The 25,882-nt window shown below is 42.4% G+C and overlaps 1 protein-coding gene across 3 annotated transcripts in view; it reads right to left on the bottom strand.

Moving 5' to 3' along the window:
• The window catches only part of FTO (FTO alpha-ketoglutarate dependent dioxygenase), a 375,155-nt gene that overhangs the window by 245,238 nt on the left and 104,035 nt on the right, over positions 1-25,882 (bottom strand). For all 3 annotated transcript variants that reach the window (XM_047712437.1, XM_047712439.1, XM_047712438.1), the window contains exons 2-3: positions 21,870-21,947; positions 6,711-7,338 (exon numbers count right to left, since the gene is read on the bottom strand). In XM_047712437.1, the coding sequence (XP_047568393.1) occupies positions 6,711-7,338; positions 21,870-21,947 (706 nt within the window). The remainder of the gene's footprint in view (positions 1-6,710; positions 7,339-21,869; positions 21,948-25,882) is intronic.

Below are 25,882 nucleotides of genomic sequence, written 5' to 3' on the forward strand. Positions count from 1 at the left end.
GGGCTCTTGGCTAAAGCTTCAAAACCATTACATTATCTGAAGTAAAATATGAAATGAGAAAAGGAAGCAAAGATACTTGTCAAACAATACATTCTCCAAACCAGATCTTCTAACAACAGAGCTTGCAATTCTTTGGGCAGCCTCAGGAAAGGACAGGGTGATAGAGATTTACAAGAAAACATCACGTTGTAAACAACGTGAAAGGGTAGAACCAAACTAGATTAATCAAAAGAGGATAATTATTTGTTCATCTAGCTTCAGGCAAAGCTTTACCCAGAGTTCAAGGCACCTGTCCAACACCCAGCTTTTGTCCTTCTCAAAGGTCATAAAAAAGAAAAGGAGTGGCCACAACAGCTGGGGGTAGGCATTTAGGGGCCAAAAGAAATTTGCTTGCCCCAAGGGAGGAAAGCAATAGCTCAAGAAGGGCTATGAAGGGAAAGAAACTGGAAACTGACCACACTACTAACTGTTGAAATGAGGTCCACTTTCGGAAGCCAGTGAGACCTCTGGGCTTCCTATTAAATGAGCCAATTTCTTATCTTTTTAAATTAAACCTGTTTAGCCCAGGTATCTGCTATTTGCAATCAAAAGAATCCTAATTCTAAACAGATATCGTAGTTGCAGAAATCAGTTATTGGACAGTGGCAAGAATACAGATAAATAGCATAAGCCACTCAAAACTAAAAATACTGACTGTAGGCAAAAAATACTCTTCTACCATTAAATGCACAAACAAAGAAGGATACAAACCACACCTTCAAGGAGCTTACAATTCTAATTCATAATTTAAATATGGACAAAACTAATGTTTGGCCTCAGAAGCCAGGACAGTAGTTACTGCTGGGGGAAAAAATACACTGGAAAGGAGCATTTCTGGGGTGCTAACATAAATGATGTCATTCAGTAATACAGAATTCAATTGCCCAATTAATGTCCTAGACAATAAAGCTTATTCCACTCCAATCTGTCCTCACCTCCTACTCATCACACAAATACATCGTTAAAAATTCAGCCATTCTTGGTAAAATATTTTCAAATCATACATCTGTTCAGAGATTTAATACCCACAATATACAAAGAACTCCAAAAGTTCAACAACTAAAAAAACAACACAATTCAAAAATGGGCAAAAAACTTGAAGAGACAAGGGCGCCTAGGTGGTGCAGTTGGTTCAGTGTCTGACTCTTGGTTTCCGCTCAGGTTGTGATCGTGGGATCGAGCCCCAATGGGCTCCATGCTCAGCACAGAGTCTGCTTGGGACTCTCTCTCCCTCCCCCCTCCTCCCCCTGAAATGAATACATAAATAAATAAACACATCTTTAAAAACAAAGAAATAAACAAAACTTGAAGAGACATTTCTCCAGAGAAGATACATGAATGGCCAATGAGCACATGAAACAAAACTCAACATCATTAATCGTTAGGGATCAACCAAGGGGCAGGATGAAACTACAGGGGATAATTGATATACGTTCACTGTCTTGATCATGGTCATGGTTTCACAGGTATGTTAAAACTCAGGAAACTAAACTTTAAATACGTACAGTTTGCTGTATGTAAGTTATACCACAATAAAACTATTGAGGGAGGGGGGAGGAAATGAGCCATCCCCTTGTTGGCTGGCCTTCCCTTGACAACTGGGAGATGGCACTGTAGGTCTTCTTTTCTCACCAGCACTGAACACTGCCACTCTTCACCAGTGAAAAGATGGGTGACATCATACAAACATTCCTCATCACCTCTGCCTCTTCTAATCCGGCCCCCCTTCTCTGGATTATGACCATCGCCTCTTTCTCCTACTTCCAGCACTGCCTCCCTCCTTCCACTCAAAACCACAATGGCTCCTATTTCATGCCATACAACAGACAAGCCCAGTACCTTGTGCTACAGTATTACTTCCGTAATAGCTTCCGCCCACTCTGCACCCTTTGTCATTCCTCTCCTCTTCACCGCTGTTACTCCCCCTCTTCTCACTCAATTCTATCCCTGCTTGCTGCTTCTGAAATATCTCAACATCACGTTCCATCTCTGGGCCTTCCATATTCCCTCTACCCAGGCTGGTCTCCTCCCACTCACTCCCTCCTTCCAGGCTCAGCTCAAACATGACCTTCATAAGGAAGCCTACTCTCCTACTTAAAACTGTACACCTGTGCCTCCCCCTTGTTTACAACCTTCTTGTTCATTTGTTTTCTCTCTCCTTGCTAAAACATAAGCTCTGTGAGGGCAGGGATTTTTGCTGGTGGCTGTAAGCTCAGCATCTAGAAGAGTGCCTGCCAAACAGCAGATGCTTATTCTTCAATGCATAAATATTTCCACAGGGATTAAATGTGACTGAGACCACCAAACGAGTTTTACTGAACAATGTAAGTGACTTCACAAATAATGAACAGGGATGCCTGGGTGGCTCAGTCGGTTGGGCATCCAACTGCTGATTTCAGTTCAGGTCATGATCTTGGGGTTATGAGCCCTGAGTCAGTCGGGCTCCACGTGTAGTGGAACGGCTTGAGATTTTCTCTCTCTCTCCCTCTCCCTCGGCCCCTCCCCACTTTGCTTTCTAAAATAAATAAATAAATCTTTAAAAAAAAAAAACAGCACATGGCATGATACAATGAAGCAAAGTCAAACAAGCTTTGAGACCTCAGACAGGGATGCCGGGAATCATGGGAAAACATTAAATATCACAGCATTTTTTTTTTTTTAATTATGAATGCTCCCAAACTCCTAGCTGCAGTTACCGTCTAACCTTTCATGCTGTCAAAGATGAGCTAAGGAAGATGAAGCTACTCATTTCAATGTAAAGTACGGTAACGAATTTCTCGCCTTAAATGAATTCAACTTTTCCTGAGTCAAAGACATGAAATGGGAGTCCTAGAATCCAAGAAAATTATTACGAAGTCTCTGCTTTCAGCAGAATCAGAGAATCGCATACTCACCATTATGGATTGGCTTTTCTCCCTTTTCCTCCTTTCACCCTCCCTGGGAAAGCTGGGAAACAATATGAAGAATCTGCAATACTTGGCACTAGTGAAAATTCTTAAGAATTGCTTTTCCTAGAAAGACAATGTTGCAGAAAGCATTTCCTTCCAAATGTACAAAAAACAGTAACCAATGATTATTTACCTGGTCCTTCTGAAGGTATTCAAGTCAGAGAACAAGGTGTAGAACTACATTAAACAAGGAGTTGTTCATGTGTTCTCTGATAGAATTTGTGCACATGTGTGTATATATGTTTGGGGTTTTTTGGTTTTTAAGATCCAAGAGTAACGAGCATTGCCAGCAAAGCCAGCACTGGAAAATCAAATACTCTGCCAATTTACACACAATTCCCTGAAGCCATTCCTGATTAAATGTTGTACCATTTCAATCTTCTTACTGGGGATATCTATTAACTAGCTCTGCTTGTGAAGCCAATGAATTTAGTATATAATTACATGTATCCTATACAAATTACTTCTCAATGACCTCCACTCACAGAAATAAACCAAAGAGGGATGACTGGCTCATTATAAATCTACAGAAAGATTTCAATGGGAAAAGGTATTGAGAGCAAAGTCCTGAAGGATCTTAAGCTTCACCTGAATTTAATTTCAGCAGGAAGTAATCTCGTCTGTTCTGAACTCCCAATGCATTTTACATGAACTCCTGTGGCATGTCACACTTCCTTGTCGCTAGGGAACTACGTGACCTTGGACACGTCACTGCCGTTCTCCCTGCCTGAGTGTCTTCATCTACAAAATGAGATGCTTGAACAAGGTGATTTCAAAAGTCTCTTTCCAGGTCTCACATTTCCTGATGGCTTAATTACAATCACAGGAGCACACTTTACTTTACCTGTCCTTTCAAGGCAAAAACGGCATTTGGTTTACCTCTGGAGCCTCCCTACTGTCTAGAACAGCCAACTGAACTTCCCTTAGCAATTGCCTGGCAAACATGTTCAGAGACTCAGAAAACAGTACCATGGTCTGAAATTCCCATTCTCTTTGCCAGCTTTAAGCCCTTCCTAAGCCCGACCATGATTTTTAACCCAAATGGCTCTCTTCGAGGCCACCTTTACCATACCTCTGGCAGGATTACAGGGAGGCTAGAGAGGTAAACCTATCACTTGTCAAAAAGTTTCAAGGCGGGCGCCTGGGTGGCTCAGTGGGTTAAGCCGCTGCCTTCAGCTCAGGTCATGATCTCAGGGTCCTGGGATCGAGTCCCACATCGGGCTCTCTGCTCAGCAAGAAGCCTGCTTCCCTCTCTCTCTCTGCCTGCCTCTCCATCTACTTGTGATCTCTCTCTGTCAAATAAATAAATAAAATCTTTAAAAAAAAAAAAAAAAAAAGTTTCAAGGCACTTGCTTTGGAAATCATCTGACTCAATGTCACACACACAACTGGAGACCCAGAGAGAGGTTCCATTTCATAGAATAAGCTTATCTAATGCATTCCAACCCCGAGAGCATGTGTAGGAAGCTACAAGCAGATGTTGCAGGGGGAGAGAAGAGAGGTGGCAGGCAGAGGGCAGAGAATACTGGACCTGCTAGCAAGAGCAAGGAGAACATTCCCTTTACCTTTCCAGAGGTGGATATTTTAAAAACCCAAATGCCAGAGGGAGCCATACTGCAAGAATAGGAAAATATGCTCATAAGGCAGTTAACCTTAACTGTTAGAACTCTGAAGCCAGAATGTCTGGGTTCGAATCCCACCTCTGCTGATTACTAGCTACATACCCATGGAAAAGTTAATCATCCCTTTGTGCCTCATTGTTCTTATCTGTAAAATGAGGAAATAGCAGTATTGATTGACAGGGCTGTTATAAAAAGAAAGCAGGTTAATACGTGTGAATGCTTAGATCAACGCCCTGCACAGAGTAGGTGCTCAATAAATGAGAGCTCCCAGCGCTGCAGTTATTATTACTAGATGGAGTTCTGGGATTCTCTGGGATTTGTTCTAAGAGAACAAAGGAATCCTGCTGCTCTTACGGATTCTAATTCCGCAATTCCTCCTCCAGATGACAGTTGCAAGGATAAACCTTTATGTGTTTATGTATACTTGTATACTTTATCAGTCTTAACTACTCCCGACCACAGAAAGCATTCATTCAAAATTTAAATTCCTTTCTGAACAATATTCTAGGTTTCAAAAAAAGACTCGATCACCCACGCTCTGGGAGTACAAAAGGACTATTAAACTGTAGGGCTGAGAGGAGGTGGGAGCACAAAGACATCTTTGTCATGGTTTGAGCTATCACATACCACGGCCTCAACGGCCTTGGCTTCAGAGAGCTGCCTCCTTCAGAAGGAAACTAACAAACGGGATCCATTGTTCCTTCCCACCAGAGTTCTTGGATGTGATCGTTCTTAAATCCCTGGCAACGCCTTAGTAAAGATCAGAGGATCTCAATTCTTTCCATTAGGACAGCATCAAATCCCCTTCAAGCAATTTTCTTAGGTCAGCATCATTACTTGAGGTGCCAGGGAAACTGGTGAAATTTCCAACCGCTAAACTAGTTCCTTGTTCCGGGCTGAAGACGTGAGGTAAAGCTAGAAGATATTTTAGCTGTCCTGAGGACATGTCGGAGATGGGGAAATGGGAAGAAATTTAAAGAGAATCATGAGAACTTCTTTTTAAAACCCCTTTCATAAAGCAGTCATTTTCATAAACAAAGAGCATACAAAGCGATAATGATCTCCAATTAAAAAACAGTTTTCGGAAGGCACGGACCCTCCAAAGCTCCAGTTCGTTCCCTGATGGGATGTCTAGAACTCTGGTTTTCCAAGCATCTTTCAAGAAGCAGGTAGAAGAGATAAAGAGACAGCAAAGCTAATACTGGTGTCTTGTATTCCTTTGTCAAATGATCAGGCAAAGAACAAAGTCAGCAATGGTCATGCATGCCCTCAACTGTTTTGTTTTGGATTTGCTCAACTGTCTTTTTATACCCCCGGAGCTGAAAAACAATGGAGACCCTAAACACACAGAAATGGAACAAAAGAAGGAGAAAAGTTCCAGGAGGTCACAAAAAAGGTAGCCTCTGATCTCTGTTCCAAGGGGGCCAAATTTCAGAAACTTCAAGATCAAGTTTGCCCACAGCACCCCTTTTAGGTCTAAAACTGCAGAGCTGATTTGGGGGAGGGGGTGGAGGGGGAAGGCTGGAGCGTTTTCTAAAAACAGGCGACTGTCTGCTTACAGAACCCACTTCGACTGTTTCTGGCAAGGAAGGACAGTAGTCAAATCTCTGTGAAGCCAAGAACAAGTCCGTATTTGACAAATCACTCCCATCAAGACAGTGATGTCAACCACAATAGAGTATTTTGGCAAGGCTGGAAATGTGCACCTGTGGGAACCTGGAAAGATTTGACAGTTTTTTTGTTTTCCCAGCCCTTTATCAGCAAGTTAATTATAGCAACTGTACAGTGTACGCCGAGCTGTACGGAGAGGCAGTTGGCTGTGTGAAACCAAGACGTGGCTCTCCCGGGCATGAGAAAGACGAAGTGACAGCAGTGCTTACGCTCAGAAATATTCGATGGGAGCCCAGTGTGGCAATGAGCGAGACAAGAGTGCTAGATGAGAAGATGTGCGCTCTGCAGATACCTGGGGGTGGCAAAGTGAGAAAAGACGCGACACCCTTGCATGTGTACACACATACGCGCGCGCACACACACATGCACACACACACACACTCACGCCTCCGGAGCCTCCAGGGCTGCGTGTCCCCGGAGTGCACTGTACCTTCTTCGCAGCTGTAGCTGTACACGGCCACGGCCGAGCGTTCCACCAGATTCTCGTCGTGGTGCCAGCTCACGGCCATCTTCCCCATGCCGAAGTAAGGCTCCTCCTTCAGGTAGGGCATTTTCTGGGGATCCATGAAATTCAACAAAGTGACGTTGTAGGCGGCTCTGTTCTTCATGTCCAGCTCGTCCTGCCCGTCAAAGGACCCCATCCCGACCCTGGGGAAGTCTGGACCTATGCACACGGGCACGGCATCGATGTTGGCTTTCTCCTTGCACGCGAGTTCTTCCAAAGCCTGGACCGTCTCTGTCTGCAGGTAGTCGTTGAGCTTGAGGAAGGTCTGACAGGCGGCCCCGATGTCCGGCTCGTCGTACTTGGGGCTCGTGCCCTTCACCGGCCAAGGCACCGTGAACAGCCTGGTGTTGAGGTACTTGTAGGTGTAGCCAGGGTTGCCGATGAGGATGCGCGACACGGGCGTGAGCAGGTCTTTGCCCTGGATCCTGACCAGGTCCCGAAAGAAGCAGCCGTGCTTGTGCAGAGTGAGGAAGGCTTCCTGCACCTCCTTGTGGAGCTCCTCGGGGACGCTGCCCGCCTCGCGGAGAATCAGTTTCGGGTACTTCAGCTGCCACTGAAACAAAACCGAAGCAAGAAGAGGGGTTCAGGGGCGCCTGGGTGGCTCAATGGGTGAAAGCCTCTGCCTTCAGCTCAGGTCATGATCTCAGGGTTCTGGGATCGAGCCCCAGATCGGGCTCTCTGCTCGGCGGGGAGTCTGCTTCCCCATCTCTCTCTGCCTGCCTCTCTGCCTGCTTGTGATCTCTGTCGGTCAAATCAATAAATAAAATCTTAAAAAAAAAAAAGAGGAGCTCGTGGAGCGCTGGGAGTTTATCATTTCCAGAACTGTGATGCTCTGTCAGCGTTTCGGAGGTGGGAAAACAAACAAACAAACAAACAACCGGCAGATAACATTTCTGAACAGGACCCATATCTCTCCAGCCTCACGTGGAAGGTCACGTGAAACAAAGGCCATCGACCATCCGGTCAAGATTTTCAAGTGCCAGCTCAAGGGATTCATCTTTACTATAAACAAAATAATAATCATTTGTGCTCTGATCTGCCCGGCTCCGTCTACGGCCACTTCTCCCTGCCGTCAATCTGTCTTCCAAACGTTGGCCCTCCAGACACCCCAATTTTTTTTTTTTTTTAAGATTTTATTTATTTATTTGACAGAGAGAGATCACAAGTAGACAGAGAGGCAGGCAGAGAGAGAGAGAGAGAGAGGGAAGCAGGCTCCCTGCTGAGCAGAGAGCCCGATGCGGGACTCGATCCCAGGACCCTGAGATCATGACCTGAGCCGAAGGCAGCGGCTTAACCCACTGAGCCACCCAGGCGCCCCAGACACCCCAATTTTATTAATTAATGGCTTACCACCTATTTATTAAGTGCTTACTAAGGGCCGGGTATTATTCTAAATGATTTAGACACGTGGACTCATTTGCCGCTCACAGCCTTATGCAGTGGTACTGTTACTGTCTCTGGTTGCTACAGGGGAATCTGAAAGCACAGAGACACTGTAAACACTTGCCCAAAGTCAAGTGTTGGTACCCAATGGAACTGGGCTTTGAAGCCTCTGGGCTTGAGTCTGGTTCCGGGGTGGGAGTTCTGAACCACAAGATTGCCCTGCCTCCCAATGAATGACGAACTGCTATCTCCTCTGATACTTTCCCTGAAGGAGAAATCACTTCTCATTGGGAATTAGTTACCAAGTCCCATGAACACTAGAGCCTGGAGAATTTTGCTTACAACAACAATACTAGTGCCCAGAATGTATTCAGTAAATGTTGAATGAATGAGTGCATAAACGAGGTGGTCCACTGCGATTGAGAAAGCTGTGATCATTCTATTGGTGTCACTGGAGGAGAATACTGTCAGATGATCCCTCCTCTAATATGGAAACATACGGATTTCTTGCCACAGTGGCAATAAATTCTTCATTACCTGTCCAGCCACCACTTCTGGCTCCTAGGACTTATGAATGGGTGACAAGCCAGAGTTCCCTGATTCTGCACAATGAAATGGACTTTTTTTTTTTTTAACCAAAGCACAGGATTTTACCTTTTACCCTTGTAAGGTTTAATCTGATCAGTACCTCCACAGTCCTGTACAGCGCACCATTTTTAAGACTCGCTCCTTCTATATCTTCATTCAATGATTACCATTTATATGATAAACAAGGCAAGACTATTTATTCCTCCATACATTTTTTCCATTCAATGTATGTCTCCAGAGCACCCACCAAACATGAGACAGAGATAAGGTTCCTGCCCTCACAGAGCCTTCTACCAGATCAGGTAATAAATAAGGGAAAGCGATCTCAAATTGCATTAAGTACTAGGACAGAAACAAACCACTGGGAAATACGTCACAGATGAGGAAAGACTCTCTACGGACTTGGCCTTTAAGCTGGGGTCTTCAGGAAAAGGAGGTGCCAGCCATGTGACAAGCTGGGGAGAAAGTTTCCCGGAGAAGGGACCAAAAACCACAAAGATGCTGAGGAGGGAGACCAGACTGTTCTAGACACATAAAGAAGGCCTGTTTTACTAGAGCAAAAAAGCCAAAGGCAGAGTGACACGCAGTGAGGTTGAAGGAAAGGCAGAGGCTGGACCACACAGAGCCTGGCAGGTCAAAGCAGGGAATCGGGATTTGACTCAAAGTGTGCTAGAGGAACCAAGGGGAGAAGAGTAATTCGATTTACATTTTATAAAAATCACTCTTAAGTTACAATATCGGGCACAGACTGGAAAGAGCCAAACATGAAAGTAGAAATCCTGTTAGGTGCTATTACAATCGTTGAGGAGAAAAGCGACAATGGTCCAAATCTGAGACAGAGATAAATGGAAAGGTGAAATACGTATTTTATAGGCAGAGCACAGGCAGTGCTTACAGACTCAACGTGAGGGTGAAAAAAAGGAAAGCAGTTCCAGATGACTCTCAGGTTTCTGTATTTAATAACTGAATAAACAGTTTTTTTTTTTTTTTAGAGATTTATCTATCTATTTGAGAGAGAGAGAGAATGCATGGATGCACAAGGAGGAGGGGCAGAGGGTGAGCGTCTCAAGCAAACTCTGTGCTAAGTGCAGAGCCCGAGATCATGACCCGAGCTGAAACCAAGAGCTGGACACTTAACCAACTGTGCCACCCAGGTACTCCTCCATTTTTTTTAAATAAGAAAGACTAGGATAAAACCGGACTGTTAGTGGAAGAATTGGAAGGGATGAGGAGCTCCATTTTGGAGCTGTAACCATTAAAATACCTACGAAATCTTCAGGTGGAAGCGGAGGGGGAGGGGGCACTGCACAGACACACCTGGAAATCCAGGTGGCAGCTGTCAGCACACCTGTGGGTTTGTTTGGTTTTTTTGAAAGATTTTATTTATTTATTTGATGGAGAGAGAGATGACAAGCAGGCAGAGAGGCAGGCAGAGTGGGGAGCCCAGAAAGAGGGGGGCAAGCAGGCTCCCTGCTAAGCAGAGAGCCCGACGTGGGACTCAATCCCAGGACCCTGATCAGGATCATGACCTGAGCTGAAGGCAGAGGCTTAACACACTGAGCCACCCAGGCGCCCCACACAGCTGTGGTTTTTAAAGGCCTAAAAATGAATGGGCCCTCCCAGGGAAATCGTGTGAACCCAAAAGGGGGCCCACAGCCATTTCCTGAGTCACAGAGGAAAGGAGCAAAGAGATCTCTGAGGGAGAAAACTAGGAGAGTACTAATGCAGGAGTCAAAAGACAGAAGCACTTCAAGAAGGATGGAGTAGGCGACTGCCCCTGGGAGGCCAAGTGAGATGAGGACAGACATGCTCCCCGAGATGAGGCAGCATGGACATCACTGATGACCATGACAAGAGCGATTTCAGCAGAGTGGGGGCGATGAGAGTCCTAGATGAGAGTCAGCTGCGGATGGCATGACAGAGCAGCAGCAGAGGCGCTGTGTTCTGAATGTCCATCTCGGGCGTCACGCTCCAAAGGGGAACAGAAAAACGCAGCTGTTGATGAAGGCCGATACCGGATTGGGGGACTATCTTTAGCACTGGAAGGTGGGGGGACACACCAGAGCCTAGCAGGATATTCTTGGGAAGAGGAGGATGCTGTAGGACACGGGGTCATGAACTACAGGAGCAAAATCCTTGAGCAGCCAGAGCAGGAGTCTCCCAAGGCAAGTATGTGAATGAACCATGTGGGGTTCGTGTGGCCACCCGCCAGAGGTGGTGGGGAGAAGATAGCAGAACTGTTTTGTTTTTAACCTAAAGAAAAAAAAAGCCTTACTAAAATATGTGTACATATATGTGTGATATATACACACACATACACACATGTAATATATACAGACACATACACATGTCTATTATAAAATAGACACAAGGATACAGATAATACATCTATTTTATGGAGAACTATCAGTAGTGCGCTGGAGTCACTTCATATCCCCTTGGGAAACCTGCTGTGTACATTTCTTCCCACCTGCATTCATTGATGTGAAGATGGTAGCCTGAAATCGGCCATGGAGAAGTATTTACACCACAGACATCAGGAAACACTCAAAATCGAGGCTGGTTTATTTCTTCCCAGACAGCCCATTCTTTTTTTTTTTTTTTTTTAAAGATTTTATTTATTTGACAGAGAGAGATCACAAGTGGGCAGAGAGGCAAGCAGAGAGAGAGAGAGAGAGAGAGGAGGAAGCAGGCTCCCCACAGAGCAGAGAGCCCGATGTGGGACTCGATCCCAGGACCCTGAGATCATGACCCGAGCCGAAGGCAGAGGCTTAACCGCTGAGCCACCCAGGTGCCCCCAGACAGCCCATTCTTAAACACTTAGTAGGACACCACTATATACGCTTCACATTTGTTACTGACAGGAGTATATGATCAAAAACCATTTGGATCAGAAGAAAGATACTTCCTATATTGGAATCAACTGGAAGGAGAGGGGTACCTGGGTGGTTCAGTGGGTTAAGCCTCTGCCTTCCGCTCAGGTCATGATCTCAATCTTGGGATAGAGCCCCGAATTGGGCTCTCTGCTCAGCAGGGAGCCTACTTCCCCCTCTCTCTCTGCAGCCTCTCTGCCTACTTGTGATCTCTCTCTCTGTCTCTCTGTCAAATAAATAAATAAGATCTTAAAAAAAAAAACTGGAGGACGCCTGGGTGGCTCAGTGGGTTAAGCTGCTAACTTCGGCTCGGGTCATGATCTCAGGGTCCTAGGATCGAGTCCCGCATCAGGCTCTCTGCTCAGCAGGGAGCCTGCTTCCCTTCCTCTCTCTCTGCCTGCCTCTCTGCCTACTTGTGATCTCTCTCTGTCAAATAAATAAATAAAATCTTTAAAAAAAAAAAACTGGAAGGAGAAACATCTAAATTCACAGAGGACTGTAAACTTGGTAATAGGCAAACAGGTAAAAGTTTCAGGGAGTTTTTAGAGGGAGAGAGGAGCACTCCAATTTTTTGCAGTGAAAATGCAAAACAAATCACTAGCTAAGAATGTGTGCTGATCACGTGGGCTGCTTGCCAGACAGTTCTGGACTCTGCCATCACCCAGCTTTCTGGACGCAATGTGGGGAATTACGCTTCCTAGCCCCCTCATGTTGGATGAAACATGTGACTGTTTGTGTCCAGAAAAATGATGGCTATCGCTTCGTTGCCAGTACCACACCCTCTGAAACGCTCTTCTTGGCTAGTCACCAGCTGGTAGCTACATAGATCTCCAAGTTACTACTTTCATGGGTGGCGATTCTCTGCCAACCCACAAATGATATGTAGAATGAGTAAAAATTAGCGCAGGGGGAAGATTTGAGGGATGTCTGTTACTACAGCATTATCTAGCCCATTCTGCCTGATCCAGAATGCAGGAAATAGAAGGGATGCGGGACGTCTATGCACGCAGAAGAAAAATGAAGTCATCAAGGCTGCATATGGAAAAATGATCTTACTAGGAAAGTGCAGTAGGATTGCCTTGATTCTCAGAGTGACTATCTGAGATGTGTGATCATAAATTTAAAGTGACAGAGAGGAGAGTTATGTGGCACACCACTCTGAATGGCCATTGGGACTGTCAGGGAAGCATTTAGGATTTATAGCTTCTATACTCGTTTATCCCATTTGAAAAATAAAAAGAGAAATATCCTACTTCCTGTTTATGCCGCTCATGAAGAGAGCAATGTCATCTAGTAAGCAGCAATGGAATATTCTGGAGCCATGAGCAGTAACTCTAATTCTATCACTAAACTGGTTATTCTCTGAGCAAGTCCCTGAGGCCTCAGCACACCTAAAGCACATCTAACCAACGGCAGTGGTTAAGAAGGAAATGTCTCCATACTTCCTTAACAATTCTGGGGTTCTTTAAATAATCCTCAGTATAAAATATTAATGAAAAGTAAGATAATTCCCAAGAACTTTATTTGGGAATGCACTCCCTCTGGGACTGAGAGGAGTAAGACTGGAGATAATACACACACACACACACACACCCCTACACACAGCTTACAGCCATCATTCACTATACAGGGGGGCAGGAGACTGTGGAAGATGGATTTAACACAGGGGAATAATAACTCTAAGCACCTGGGAAATTCACATAGCCATATGAGCATCACATGTAAATACCTTGACATTAAAAAGAGCATTCTAAAAATAAAACAATAATAATGACATGGGAAAGTATCCCCGCCCTCCCCAAGTTTTTTTAACTGATCTTTCAAGTGCCTTCCCCTCTGACCACATGGGCCTCTTTTCCCACAGGCCTCAAGAGGCCAGCATTCAGCACCTCTCCTTTCAGGACAGGCTCTTCCTCCCAAATCTATACCTGCCAGGCCCTTCTCATCCTGCGGGCCGCTTTCTCAAAGAATCCTTCCCTGCACTGCCCTCCTCAAATACATATCCCCCATTATCATGCATCACACACTTCTCATTTCTCTTTCACAGCACTTCTCAATCTGTAACTACATATTTCTTTGAACTATTATTTGTTTAATCATCTGTCCCACAAGACTGAATCTCCCAGAAGGAGGACATGATAGCAATTTTATTCTCCACTATATCCCCAAGCCCTTGGCTGGCCCAAATATAAATGCTCAGACTTGTTTCTAAGAGTAAGAGAATAAAAAAATATCTAAGATTGATAGAAAACAGATTAGTGAGGGTCTGGGCTGGGAATGGGAAAGAAAACCGACATGCAAAAGAGGCAGGAGGATCTTTTGGGGGTTTGGAAATTATTCTAAAACTACTGTGGTGGTGGTTGCACAACTCCACAAATTTACCAAAAACTACTGAACTGTATAATCTTAAAAGGTGAATTTTATGGTATGTAAATTGTACATACAGACAGCTCACCACTAAATTGTTTTTAAAAGATTGATACATTTGAATGTACAAAACTTTAAACTTTTGCATAAAAAGAATTATAAAATAAGAAGGCAAACACTAACTGGAAAAAACTATTTGCAATTTAGATGGCAAAAATGGTCTTAATATTCTTTTTTTTTTTTAAGATTTTATTTATTTATTTGACAGACAGATCACAAGTAGGCAGAGAGGCAGGCAGGCAAAGAGAAAGGAAAGCAGGCTCCCTGCTGAGCAGAGAGCCTGATGTGGGGCTTGATCCCAGAACCTTGGGATCCTGACCTGAGCCGAAAGCAGAGGCTTTAACCCACTGAGCCACCCAGGCGCCCCGGTCTTAATATTCTTAATAAAGAACCTCTCCAAATTTAAATATATATATATAAATAGATAAATATATGTATGTACACACACACACATATACATAATACATATCAGAAGAGAAATTCACACATAAATTAACGGAGAAGACTCCTAAATATAGAAAAAATGTACTGCACTGAAGTCAGGAAAAAATGTAAATCAACATAATTGGTATTAAATTGTATTTAATTTAGTCTGCCTATAAAATTTACAAAAAATAAAATTTTATCATAGTAATACACATTGCTGGTGAGGCAAAATCAAATATTCTGATAGTCTACAATTAGGAATGCAAATTATTGCAACCTTGCTTACGGCTAGTTGGACAAAATTCACCAGAACCTAAGTATGTGCATATCTTTCAACCCAGTTATCCTACTTCTAAGAATTTATCACAGGGAAATAGAGAAATGTACCAAGATTACAAAGACATTCGTCATACTTTTTTTATAATAATTAAGAGCTAAAAACCACCGAAATATCCAACAGGGGATTAGAGGTAAAATGGTACATTCATGGGATGGAATACTAAAGTAACATACTTTAGAAAAATTTATGTACTGTTCTGTGAAAAATGCAAATAACGAAGTACTATTAAACAAGAAATTAGTAACCAGATATTGAGACAACAGGATCTCAGCTTGAAGTGAAAACAAATTGCAGATAAATAAATAAAAGAAAACTGGGAGGGAAAAATATGGTCACAAGTTTATAGTGGTTATCTCTGAGTAGCAAACTTGGGCATAATTTTAATTTTCTTTTTTAGACGTCTATGTATTTTTCAAATGTGTCAAAGTAAATGTAAAAAGCTTTTTAAATTAGAAAATCAGGGGGAAAAAAGAAAGAAAGTCAGGGAAAAGATGTTGCATTCAAAACTTCTTAATTTTCATTACATTTCTTACATTTGCCAAAAGATTCTTTTCGATGACCCTGAATTTTCAAAATGTTTCAATATTAACTTCTGGTTCTAATTTAAATCTCATTTGTAATGCTGCTGAATGCTCTAGGAAATTATGATTTTAACACAAGAAATACAAATAATAAGAACTGGTGAATTTGGTCACTATCTCAACAAAAAAAAAAAAAAAAGAAAGAAAAAAAAAAAATCTCCCATCCTAAATGCCCACTCTAATTATTTAGCAAGTAATTAGACTAATGCCTGATCCCTAAAGTACCATGTAGTACTTCTTTAAAGAGAACTACAAGTAACTCTGGAAAAGAGCTGAACGTTAAATAATTGAATATTAATTCATTCTGGCAAACAAGTAAGTTCCCTTTCCATTTTGGACAGGTACATTTAAAACAGCAGATATCATACAAGAAATTGGAACAGCTGCTGGCAGATTTTCAAATATGTCAGAATTTTTTTGTTGTTGAATTCCATTCAAGTTTTGCCAAGTTTAGAGTCATGCAATTGTATTAATAGTTGTCCGGTCACCTAATACATCTTTTGAGATCTACAAAAGGTTTCATGATCTAAATGATGATTTTTAATAAGCAGTTGGAAAGGTATTTTAGATACAAACCACCAAAATGCCAGGCCTTTCTCAATGGCTGAAACATGTGGAATGCTAGGTTTTCTGGAGAATAAGCTTTATTTTCCACCTATGTTAAGCCATTATATAAAAATTCTACTGCTTCTCCTCTCATATCAAGGGATGGTTCTGAAAGAATTTCAACATACAGAGAGGACAGACATGTTGCTAAATGGATAAGAGACCAGTTTTACAGGACTCATCTAAATGAGACCAGTGGAACTCAACCCTCAGTAGAGTGAAATTAAATTTAAAATCTTCAAGTGACTTGGGAAATGTACTTCATTTAAAAAGTGTTGTGAAGGCTGTGAAGTGTGTAAACCTGATGATTCATGGACCTGTACCCCTGGGCAAATAATATATTATATGTTATATAAGTAAACAACAAACAAACAAAGTGTTGTGATATCAAGGGACTCTATTTCTAGTCTGGCTGTTAATAGATTTCGCTGGTAAATGTATACATTGACAGTCATAACATTTTCTATACAATTTTCATTGTAACATGCTTATGACTTGGTAGCCATCCCAAGACAAGTGGGCTGGACACATCCAACCTTCTGCTGCCTAATGCTGAGCTGTCTCCAAAGCAGGCTCTCCACTCTGAGGTCACTCCACTCACCCTGCTACAGCTACCACAGCTGAGTTTCTTGGGATAACATGTAGTTTGCTACAAAGTGACCCATAGATGTCTGCTCGTTCATTCACTCACTCAGTTTTTTTGTTTTGTTTTGTTTTTTTAAAGTAGGCTCCATACCCAGCATGGAGCCCAGTGTCGGGGTTGAACTCACGACCCTGAGATCTAGACCGAAGCTGAAATCAAGAGTCGGGACACTTAACCGACTGAGCCCTGCAGGTGCCCCAATCCAGTGGTTCATTTTTGTTTATTTAAAATGTACTGAGTATCTGTTCTCTACTAGATACTGCATTAAGTGCCATAAATACAATGATTAAAAACAAGGTAGCTCCTATTTCACGGCATCTCATAATTTAACAGTACAAATAAAATTTAAAACCAGTAGCTAAAGAAAGACTTATCATGAGGGAAGTATGAAAACACTACTGTGGGAGTAGGGAATAAAGAAGCAAGAAGGGAATCTGGAAAATTCTCATGTATTGAATATGTATTTATTGAGCACATACTATTTGCAAAGCATGAGGCACTGGGAACACAGAAGAGAATGAAACTCTGATATGCTCTCCAAGAGCTCATATTCATGTATATGGTATAAAAATATAGAGGATATGTGGGGCTCATCATATCCATAGTATTTTATAAATTTATTATCGAATTATTTGCTTAGTAAAATAGATAGTCTTTAGATTGTGATAAGGGTTATGGAATATAAGAAATCCCAGTTAGGTAGGATAAGAACGCCAGCGGTGAATGTTCCCACTTCACACGGGCTAGTCGGAGAGGGCCTTTGATAAAGTGACATCCGAGCAGAGAAATGCAAGAAATGAGGATACAAAAGCCCCGCGGATACCTTGGGCAGGGGAAAAGAGAGTCCCAGGCAAAGGGAACATTCAGTGCAAAGGACCGGGGGTGGGGGGGTGGGGGCAGCAGTGTGCTTGCCTGCTGCTCAGGATGGTGAGAGGAGGGGCGGCAGAGGCAGGGAGCGAGCTGGGAGAAGCAGTGGGGAACCAGCTCTTCCTGTGCTTTGTGGGTAAACGGAAGTCCTCGGCTTTTACTCTGAACACAATGGGAAGCCCTCTGAGCAAGAAAGAAGAATGAGCTGATGGAGGTTTCAGAAAGAGCACTGCGACAGACACTGTGGGGAAACAGACAGAAGGCTTTGCAAACATCTCAGGAAGAGACGATGGGAGCTCTGGCCACCGGGTAGATGCCGGAGGTGCAGGGAGGTGACTGCATTTTGAATATATTCTGAAAATAAAACAGGTGGCATTTGCCAGTATCTTCACCAAAGTGGTCATATATCAGCAATGCCTTCAAGGGTGAGTAGATGCTGGCCAAACAGAAGAGGGGACGAGGGTGCTCCACGCCCAGGCAATAACATGCACAAAGGCATGGAAGGATGAAAGGTCGGAAATCAAGAGTCGGGATGTAGCAAGAGACTCCGCAGGATAGTCTACGGTCACTCTCCATGTTAGGCAATGGGTAGAGATGAGACAGAGAGGTAGTCTGGGGTCACACAGTCAGTGGCCTTAGAGGACAAGTTGAGGAGGGTGAACTCTACCTTACAGACAAGAGGAACTGAGCAAAATTTATAAAGTAAGGAGTGACAAGTCAGACATATTAAGAGGAACACAATATTGATGGTAATGGAGAGGGCACAAGGACCACCAGGTAGAACAGGAAAACTGTGCTGGTCTACGATGATAAATGAGGGCCTGGATAAAAAGAAGAAACACTCTGAGGGCTTATGAAAAGGCAGACCTGCCAGGGCCCGGCACCTGAATGAGGGATGAAGCAATGGAAGGGGAGGACAGCAGGATTTCTTGTTTGGTAAACAGCACAAGGAAGGTTGCCCCTGGAGAAGAGAATGAACAGCAAGAGATCCTAGAAAATGGATCCTCACCAAAATGTGACTCAGAACTTGTCACACGTGTGCTCCAAACCCTCTCACAGCTTCTCATGTCATTCAGAGTCATAGCCGACATACTAGGCAAAGACAGCAAGTTCCCATTATCATCGGGCCATGGCTCTCTGACCTCATCCCTTCTGTTCTCAACTCTCTCACTTTGCTCCAGGCGTGTTGGCCTTCGGGGCTCCTCCTCAGATACCTCTGGGGCTCTGCTCTTTCCTACGTCCAGAACATTCTTCTTATAAGCATCTACAAAAGCGAGCAGTGCCAGAACAACACAGTGCATGGAAAGTACACAGTAATCGAAAGCAAGGGGGCATACTGAGGAGAGAGGCATTTTCTCTGGATACGAGAGAGAGGTAGCACTCATAGATCTGGAAGCCCGGGTTTGTGTTGGGACTATGTAGTTTCTCATTTCTTTGTGCTCTGTGGTGAACCTACAGAAGTTTCTCTCTACTTTTCTACTTTGGGTTTTTTGTTGTTGTTTCATTTTTTTCTCCATGGTCTTATCAGATGAAACCAAAAAATGTCTCTGAAGGTGTTCTGAATTTGAGCACGGTATTCTGGGAGGAACACAACGGAGGAGAAAGAGCAGAGGCCTTCAGAGTCTGATAAATGTGGGCTTGGACCACCTCTGCTGCTCAGATACAGAGCTTTGTGTGGATCTAAAGAGAAATTTCTAAGAAGAGGAAGATCATACCTACCTCGAACACTGAAAGCTTAAGAATGAACATTTGTGGCATAAATGCACAAGCGAGTTGTGAGGACTGAACTCCACGCTGTAAGGGTCAACACACACACCCAACAAGGAAGCTGCGAAAAAGTCTTGCTTTTGTGACTGGCAGCTGGATGGGCATTCCTGTGGCCAGGGCCTGTTTAAGGGACCCCAAGTCAATCCAAACTTTCTATTTATTCATGTCATTAAAAAAGTATTTTCACTTTGTCTTTCAAGAGAATAGATTTCCTTTACTAAAAGTCTCTTGAAACACTAACCCTTATTACAAGGTGCACTTAAGGTGATTAGATATTGGTATCAGACTTGTTGTGGGTCTTGGAAAGGTAAAAGAACAGGCTTGATAGTTGTTGTTTGCCTTTGAGTTTGCTCCTATCCCCCAGTGTAGGACTGGCTCTGTGCACGGTGGCTGATAACCTCTGTGTTTAATTCTTCATGTACTACCACTACTTGCACCCTACCAAAGCCGAAAGGCTCAGAAGCTGCTTTACAACAGTGTGTGTAACCATGTATCAGATGGCTTCTATCTATAAAAACAGTAATAAGGATTTAAGAACTGATCGTATTTTGTGGGTTTATTTGTTTTAAGCGTCCTTTGGATAACTGTTTTTGTTTTGTTTTTCTGACTTCCAAGAATACATGTTCATTTAAGACAATTTGGAAAAACAGAAAAGCTCAAAAGAGAAAACCCTACCATGCTGGCATACAACATTTCTGTATATACCCTGCAAACCTTGCCCAATGCCACCTCCCTGGGGAAGAGGGCTGTGTGTATAAAAACAAAATTAAAAGCATACAAAACATTATTACATAACTTGGTTTTTAAATTAACAAATGAATGCATTAATTCACATGCCCATCCAAGGAAATTAATGCAACACCCACCAGCCACCTACCTGCCAGGCGCTAAACGAAGCACAGAGCATGGGGGAGACAAGCATAAAAATAAAATCACAGAGATAATAAAGGCGCATGTAAAGTGCTACGGGTACACACAAGAGGAAGCAGAGACAAGTCTCCGCACTGCGGAGATGTCAGGGACATCCTACAAGAGGTGACACATTGCTCACGGGTAACAGAAGTTCACCAAGGGAGGGAGGAGGCGAGGCAGCAGAGGATATAGCATGAAGGCCCAAAACAGGAGACTGCCTGGGTAGTCTGAGCTCCTGCCAAAGACCAGTGCAGGCAACAAGATGAAAGAGTTGGGGACATAAGACTAGAAAGGCAAGAGCCAGGCAAGGAGCAGCCACTGCCGGGTTTGAAGCAGGGGGGTGACATAGTCAGATTTATGTCTTGGTTGGAAAATGGGCTATAGCTCTAATGATTAAGAAAGAGGGACAAAAAGGAGAAACTAGAGCAACCCAGAAAAGGACTGATCCAGTGAAAGACACGTCCTGGAACTGAGAGTGAACTGGAGGTCCAGGGACCTGAATGATAGATGGATAAACCTCTTCTTTCCTGTCTCCCTCCCACGGTTACCAAGAATCATCATATACAAGTGCCTGCTAGGTGCTGGAGAAACAAAGATGAGGGGCCCAATTCTTATCCCCAAGAGCTTACATTCTGGTAGGAAAGAACAGATGAATGTGGACTATTAGTGCCCAACCAACATGACTTCCTCTCCCTCCTTGGGAACAGGACTCCAATTTCCCTGTGGGGAACCATCCATATCCAACTCACAGTCCATGCAGTTTGAGTGGACATGGTCTTACCTGAACTTAGCTCCACAAGGGGGTGCATGAACGAGGCTGGGCAAATGGGAGTATCTCACACTCCTGAACGCAATGACTGGTTCAGGAATAGGCACAGGACTCTAACCAAAGATCAATCCCAGGAAAATCAGATGGAACCAGAAAAAAAGAAATGGCTACCTTCTTCTAAGATCCCATGTGCTTAAAACCACATACCCCTTGGGCTATCAGACTCCTCCTAGGTATGCTAGCAGGTTAGAGCCTAGCCAGCATGGAGTCACACAGGGGAGAGCCAAACCACAACACAGAGAAAAGCAGGGATCTAGATGACATCCTTTGAGAAGTTGGATTCAGCCCCGTACTCCTAGATATCTAAGTTAAAGGAAGTCAATAAATTCCCCTTTTGCTACAATCAGTTTGTTGGGGTTTTTACCACTACTTCAGGGAAAGAGACATGGAATGCCATAACTGCAATACAAGGTGACAGGCATGACAGAGGTATTTACAAGGTCCAAGCAGCACAGAAGAGAGTGCGGCTGATTCTACTTTAGGTAAAGTAAGTCAAGGAAACTTTCACAAAGAAGGTAATGTGTAAGTGAAGTCTTAGCCATCTGGCAGTGAGGGAAGGGGCAAAAGGATATTCTATGCAAAAGAAACAGAATGGAGCAGAGGCAAGGAAGTAGAAGCAAGCATGGAACGTTTGCGGACAAAGAAAGCAGTCTACTGTGCCAAAGCCCTAAATTTACAGCAGAAAACAGATCGGAAGAAACTGGGATGTTCTGTGGGTGATGAGGAGTGAACTGGAAGACCAAATCAGACCATTTCATTCTCATTTAACCTCTCCAGACCACAGCTGCTTCACAGATCACAACAAATCAATACAAATTGATACAAATACTAAAAGATCTTACCTGCTGATAGAATTCATCATCCTTGGGGGTCAGATAAGGAAGCCACGTATCTTCGAGCTCTTCCAAGAGCCTCAGTTTCTGTTTAGAAATAATAATGAATATAGGTGACTGAATATAAAGTCATCAGAATATAAGACAATCCCTAATTTTTCCCGTAAGACAGTATCAAGACAAACTTAGCCAACCTGAATGTAGAAACTTTTAGAGATAGAAATTAGCCATATGCCTATTATAAAATGTATTAATTTAATTACATACATTTAAATTACACATTGTATAAAGCATTAATTCAGAAATAATGGTTTTATTCAATCTCATATGCCATGAACAATTTGATTCACCAATCTTGACATGTTTCTTTGACACCAGGGTCTTTTTCATCACTAGAATTACTCTTTGAGAAACCTTATACAGTTTTCCAGAGCAAACCTTCCTTTCTGTATAGTCTGCTTGAGACACAGCAGTTTCTGAATCCTTCTATCACACGAACACTGGAGACAGTAAATCAAACCACAGTATCCATTTACACAATGTCAGGATATTTGGAAGATTTATTCATCCTATAAATGTTTATTTGATACAGTATCCACTTATATGTTACTTTTTTAACATGATCTTTCATTTCTAGAATAAGTACTAAATCCATGTTAAGCATTTTCGCTTCTTTTCTTTTCCAATTTTATGAAGAAACGTTTTCAAGCATCCACAGCTAACACTGTCTGAGGCCATTTCCAAGTCTTCCAGAACAGTACCATGCTGTTCAAACAAAGTGACTAAGAGAGGACCCCATATTATGAAGTTATTTCATAAAGAATCGAATATATATAAGGTGATGTCCTCCTTCGGAGGGATTTTTTTTCAAAGAATACCTAACGCATGTGGGTGTGGGTGTGTGTGGGTGTGTGTGTGTATGTGTGTGTGTGTGTGTACTCACGACAGAGAGAGAGTGAGAGTCTACCTGGCATATAAATGGCATTATGTGTGTGTGCGTGTATAAAGACACACACTCATAGAGGAATTATCTATATACCACAGAAAATTTCTCAAAGGGGGAAAAAACAGAAAAGGTGGAAACAACTGATTTTCAAATAAAACAAATAAAAAGACACATATTCAGGCTGTTATCAACACCTTTGTAAGAATTACAAAATGGTATGCCTTGCTGTGGTTCATTGTAGCCCTGTTCCATGGGGCATGGCTTGAGGAATACAAACTGGAATTTAGCCCCCACCTGCTCCAGTGGACACTGTCTTTATATGCAGTCAGCAACCTGCTCAACCAGACACAGGGAACCTATCACCCTCTCCTACCCCAATAAAGCAGCCTTCTTTCACAGACCTATCACAGAGTAGTCCAGAGAAAACACCCTTTGGGCCAAACTTAAATCTTTCCGTATCTTTCTGCAAATTATCCCAAGTAAATAAAGAAAAAAGGAATAGAAATATAACAACCGGTTGATCTAAGAGAGGCAAAACACTCAAGTATACTCATACAAAAGTCTGATCTATTTATTTAATAAAAGCTTTCTGCTTGGACTCAAGGTATTTTCTCATCTATAATGGTAAGACTGGCTTAAAAGTTAAACTACTAATAGTTTTCCTTTATGAAGAATCTAGAATACGAACAGAAATCATTAGTTTAGATAAATTCATTGGTTAAGTGGCCTACCTGTTTTCAACATCGCTATTATTTGGGGCATAGAAAGAACTAATTATATTTTCATGCATATACTTATGTATTTATACACTTCATCATAAATTTAATCAAAACTATATCGCAATTGTCACTGCGACCTCAGGAAAGCCTGTATTTTCCTATGAATCTTTTACCAGTCCTTTTTATAGGCAGGATACTTAAATGCCCCCTCACAGAATTTAACCCATTATTAAAATCCTTGAACAATTCAAATGGACATGAAAACTCAAAACTTGAAATGGCTACGCCTTATAAATACCACCTTAAAATAAATAAATAAATACATACATACATACATACCACCTGAAGATCTCTTCAGGCAAGTCTATAAGGCTAATCTGTGTATAAAAAGGAGCACAAAGGTCAATACCTCTAAGGAATTAAAGACTCTACCTTAATGAGAAGAAAGAGCAAGAGACCTGTTTCATAGATCAACAGGCATCATTGGAGGCTGAAATTCTATTTATAATTAATACTTAAGCTCTATCATTACAAAAACAACCTACTCCCCAGCTCAGTTGAAGTCCAGTGTATCAGACAGGCAATAAAACATTAGAACTTGGAAAGCTGTATCAAAAGGATAAAATTCTACAGGAATGTCCCTACTATAGAACAAGGAGAATATAAATGGTCTCTTTCCACTGGAAATGTTAATTTTGATACTGTGAGCATCATTATATCTACATGGCAGGCAAGAATGCGGATCCAGTAGTCACTCCACTTAAGACCACACATCTGTAATCTATTCTGTGTATCAACATTCACAGCCTACAATTTTACCAATTAACTAATGAGATCAATTATAAACAATAATATTTATGGACTTAAAAAGAACTTTTGGGTCATCTCCACCTTGGTGAACTCAATCAGGAATTAAGATTAGATTAAACTGGTAGTTCATGAACTCCACACATAGTTGTTAAGAATTAAAATTGCTTTATAAAAAGGCAAAGTCACTCCGAGCACGACTATGGAGAAAAAGTCCTCTCATACTCTAGACTGCAAATTAGTACAATACCAACGGACAGCAACCAACAATTCCTATCCAAATATAAATGTGTTTGCCCATTGGCTCAGAAATCCCGCCTCTGAGGATTTTTTTCTTTGGATATACTTGTACAATGTTCAGGAGAATGTATGTGCAAGTTTTGCCCACTGGAGCACTATTTGTAGGAATAAAGCTTGGAAACATACTAGAAACACTTAATTGTACACTTTAGAAGAATGAGTATTTTGGTATGTAAATGTAATCTCAACTCAACAAAAAGATTAGAGACAATGCAAGTGTCCATCCACAGAGAATAGCAAAATAAACCATGGTACATCCAATGTACAAACAATGAGATACACTGCAACGGTTAACAAGAATAAGAAAGTTTCCCTTAGCAAAAGGAAGAGCTCTCCAGAATATCTCAGGAAGCAGAAGACAAAAGACAGGCTATCTGCTTCCATGTGCATACAGAAACATAAAAGATATGTGACCACCATGGTTGCCTATGAGGTAGAGGTGGGAAATGACTGGAAAGGGGTAAGGGTGAAACAATGCTATTCAAAACATTCCAGGTGTACTGTTTTCATTTTTAAACAAGGTCAACAGATTGCCTATTCAACACATTACCTATTATTAACTCAAACATATTACTTACTAATTCTTAATGTAAAATTCAGTATAAAAATGCAGATGCCATGATTCTTTACTTTGTTTTGGAAAATGGGTATCTTTGTGATATGCAGTGTATTGGAGGAAACTCTCATAGACCAGCGCACTAAAGAGTGAAGAGGGGAAAAATAAAAAACAACCCAGCTCTGACAACTTCTTTTGTGTCAAATGCCAACTAGTCAGTAAACACACAGAACATTAAAATGCTCTCTGGAGTGGAGGTAGAAGGTACTCGGTGTTTGACTGTCAGGTCTGGCTAACTGCTGCTCCTTGGCCTGACATATAGGTAAATCCACACAGCTGGGCCCTACCACACACTGCTCAGCTCACACACTTCTTTGCTGTCAACTGGTGTCAAATACATCAGGCAGCTCACAAATGCCCCACGGAAGCCAGAGAGTGCAAAACCCAAGCCTCCCCACCTGGTAGGAGGAGCACATAAGGACTACGCCCCTTTCCAGAGCTCTAGCAAGGAAAGAACACACATGCACAAGACCTTAAGAAAAACACACTGCCATTCAAAACCATAAAGGATTCAAGTTGGAGACTGAACGTGAACCCTAAGTCTCTGACTTGAGGGTGAGAAGTTTAAGCTCTATCTGAGCTTGCCCATCTTGTCAAAGAGAGACATGGTTTGAGAATCGTACAGTTATTATAT

Source organism: Lutra lutra, chromosome 17, assembly GCF_902655055.1.
Source record: "Lutra lutra chromosome 17, mLutLut1.2, whole genome shotgun sequence".
Taxonomy (NCBI): domain Eukaryota; kingdom Metazoa; phylum Chordata; class Mammalia; order Carnivora; family Mustelidae; genus Lutra; species Lutra lutra.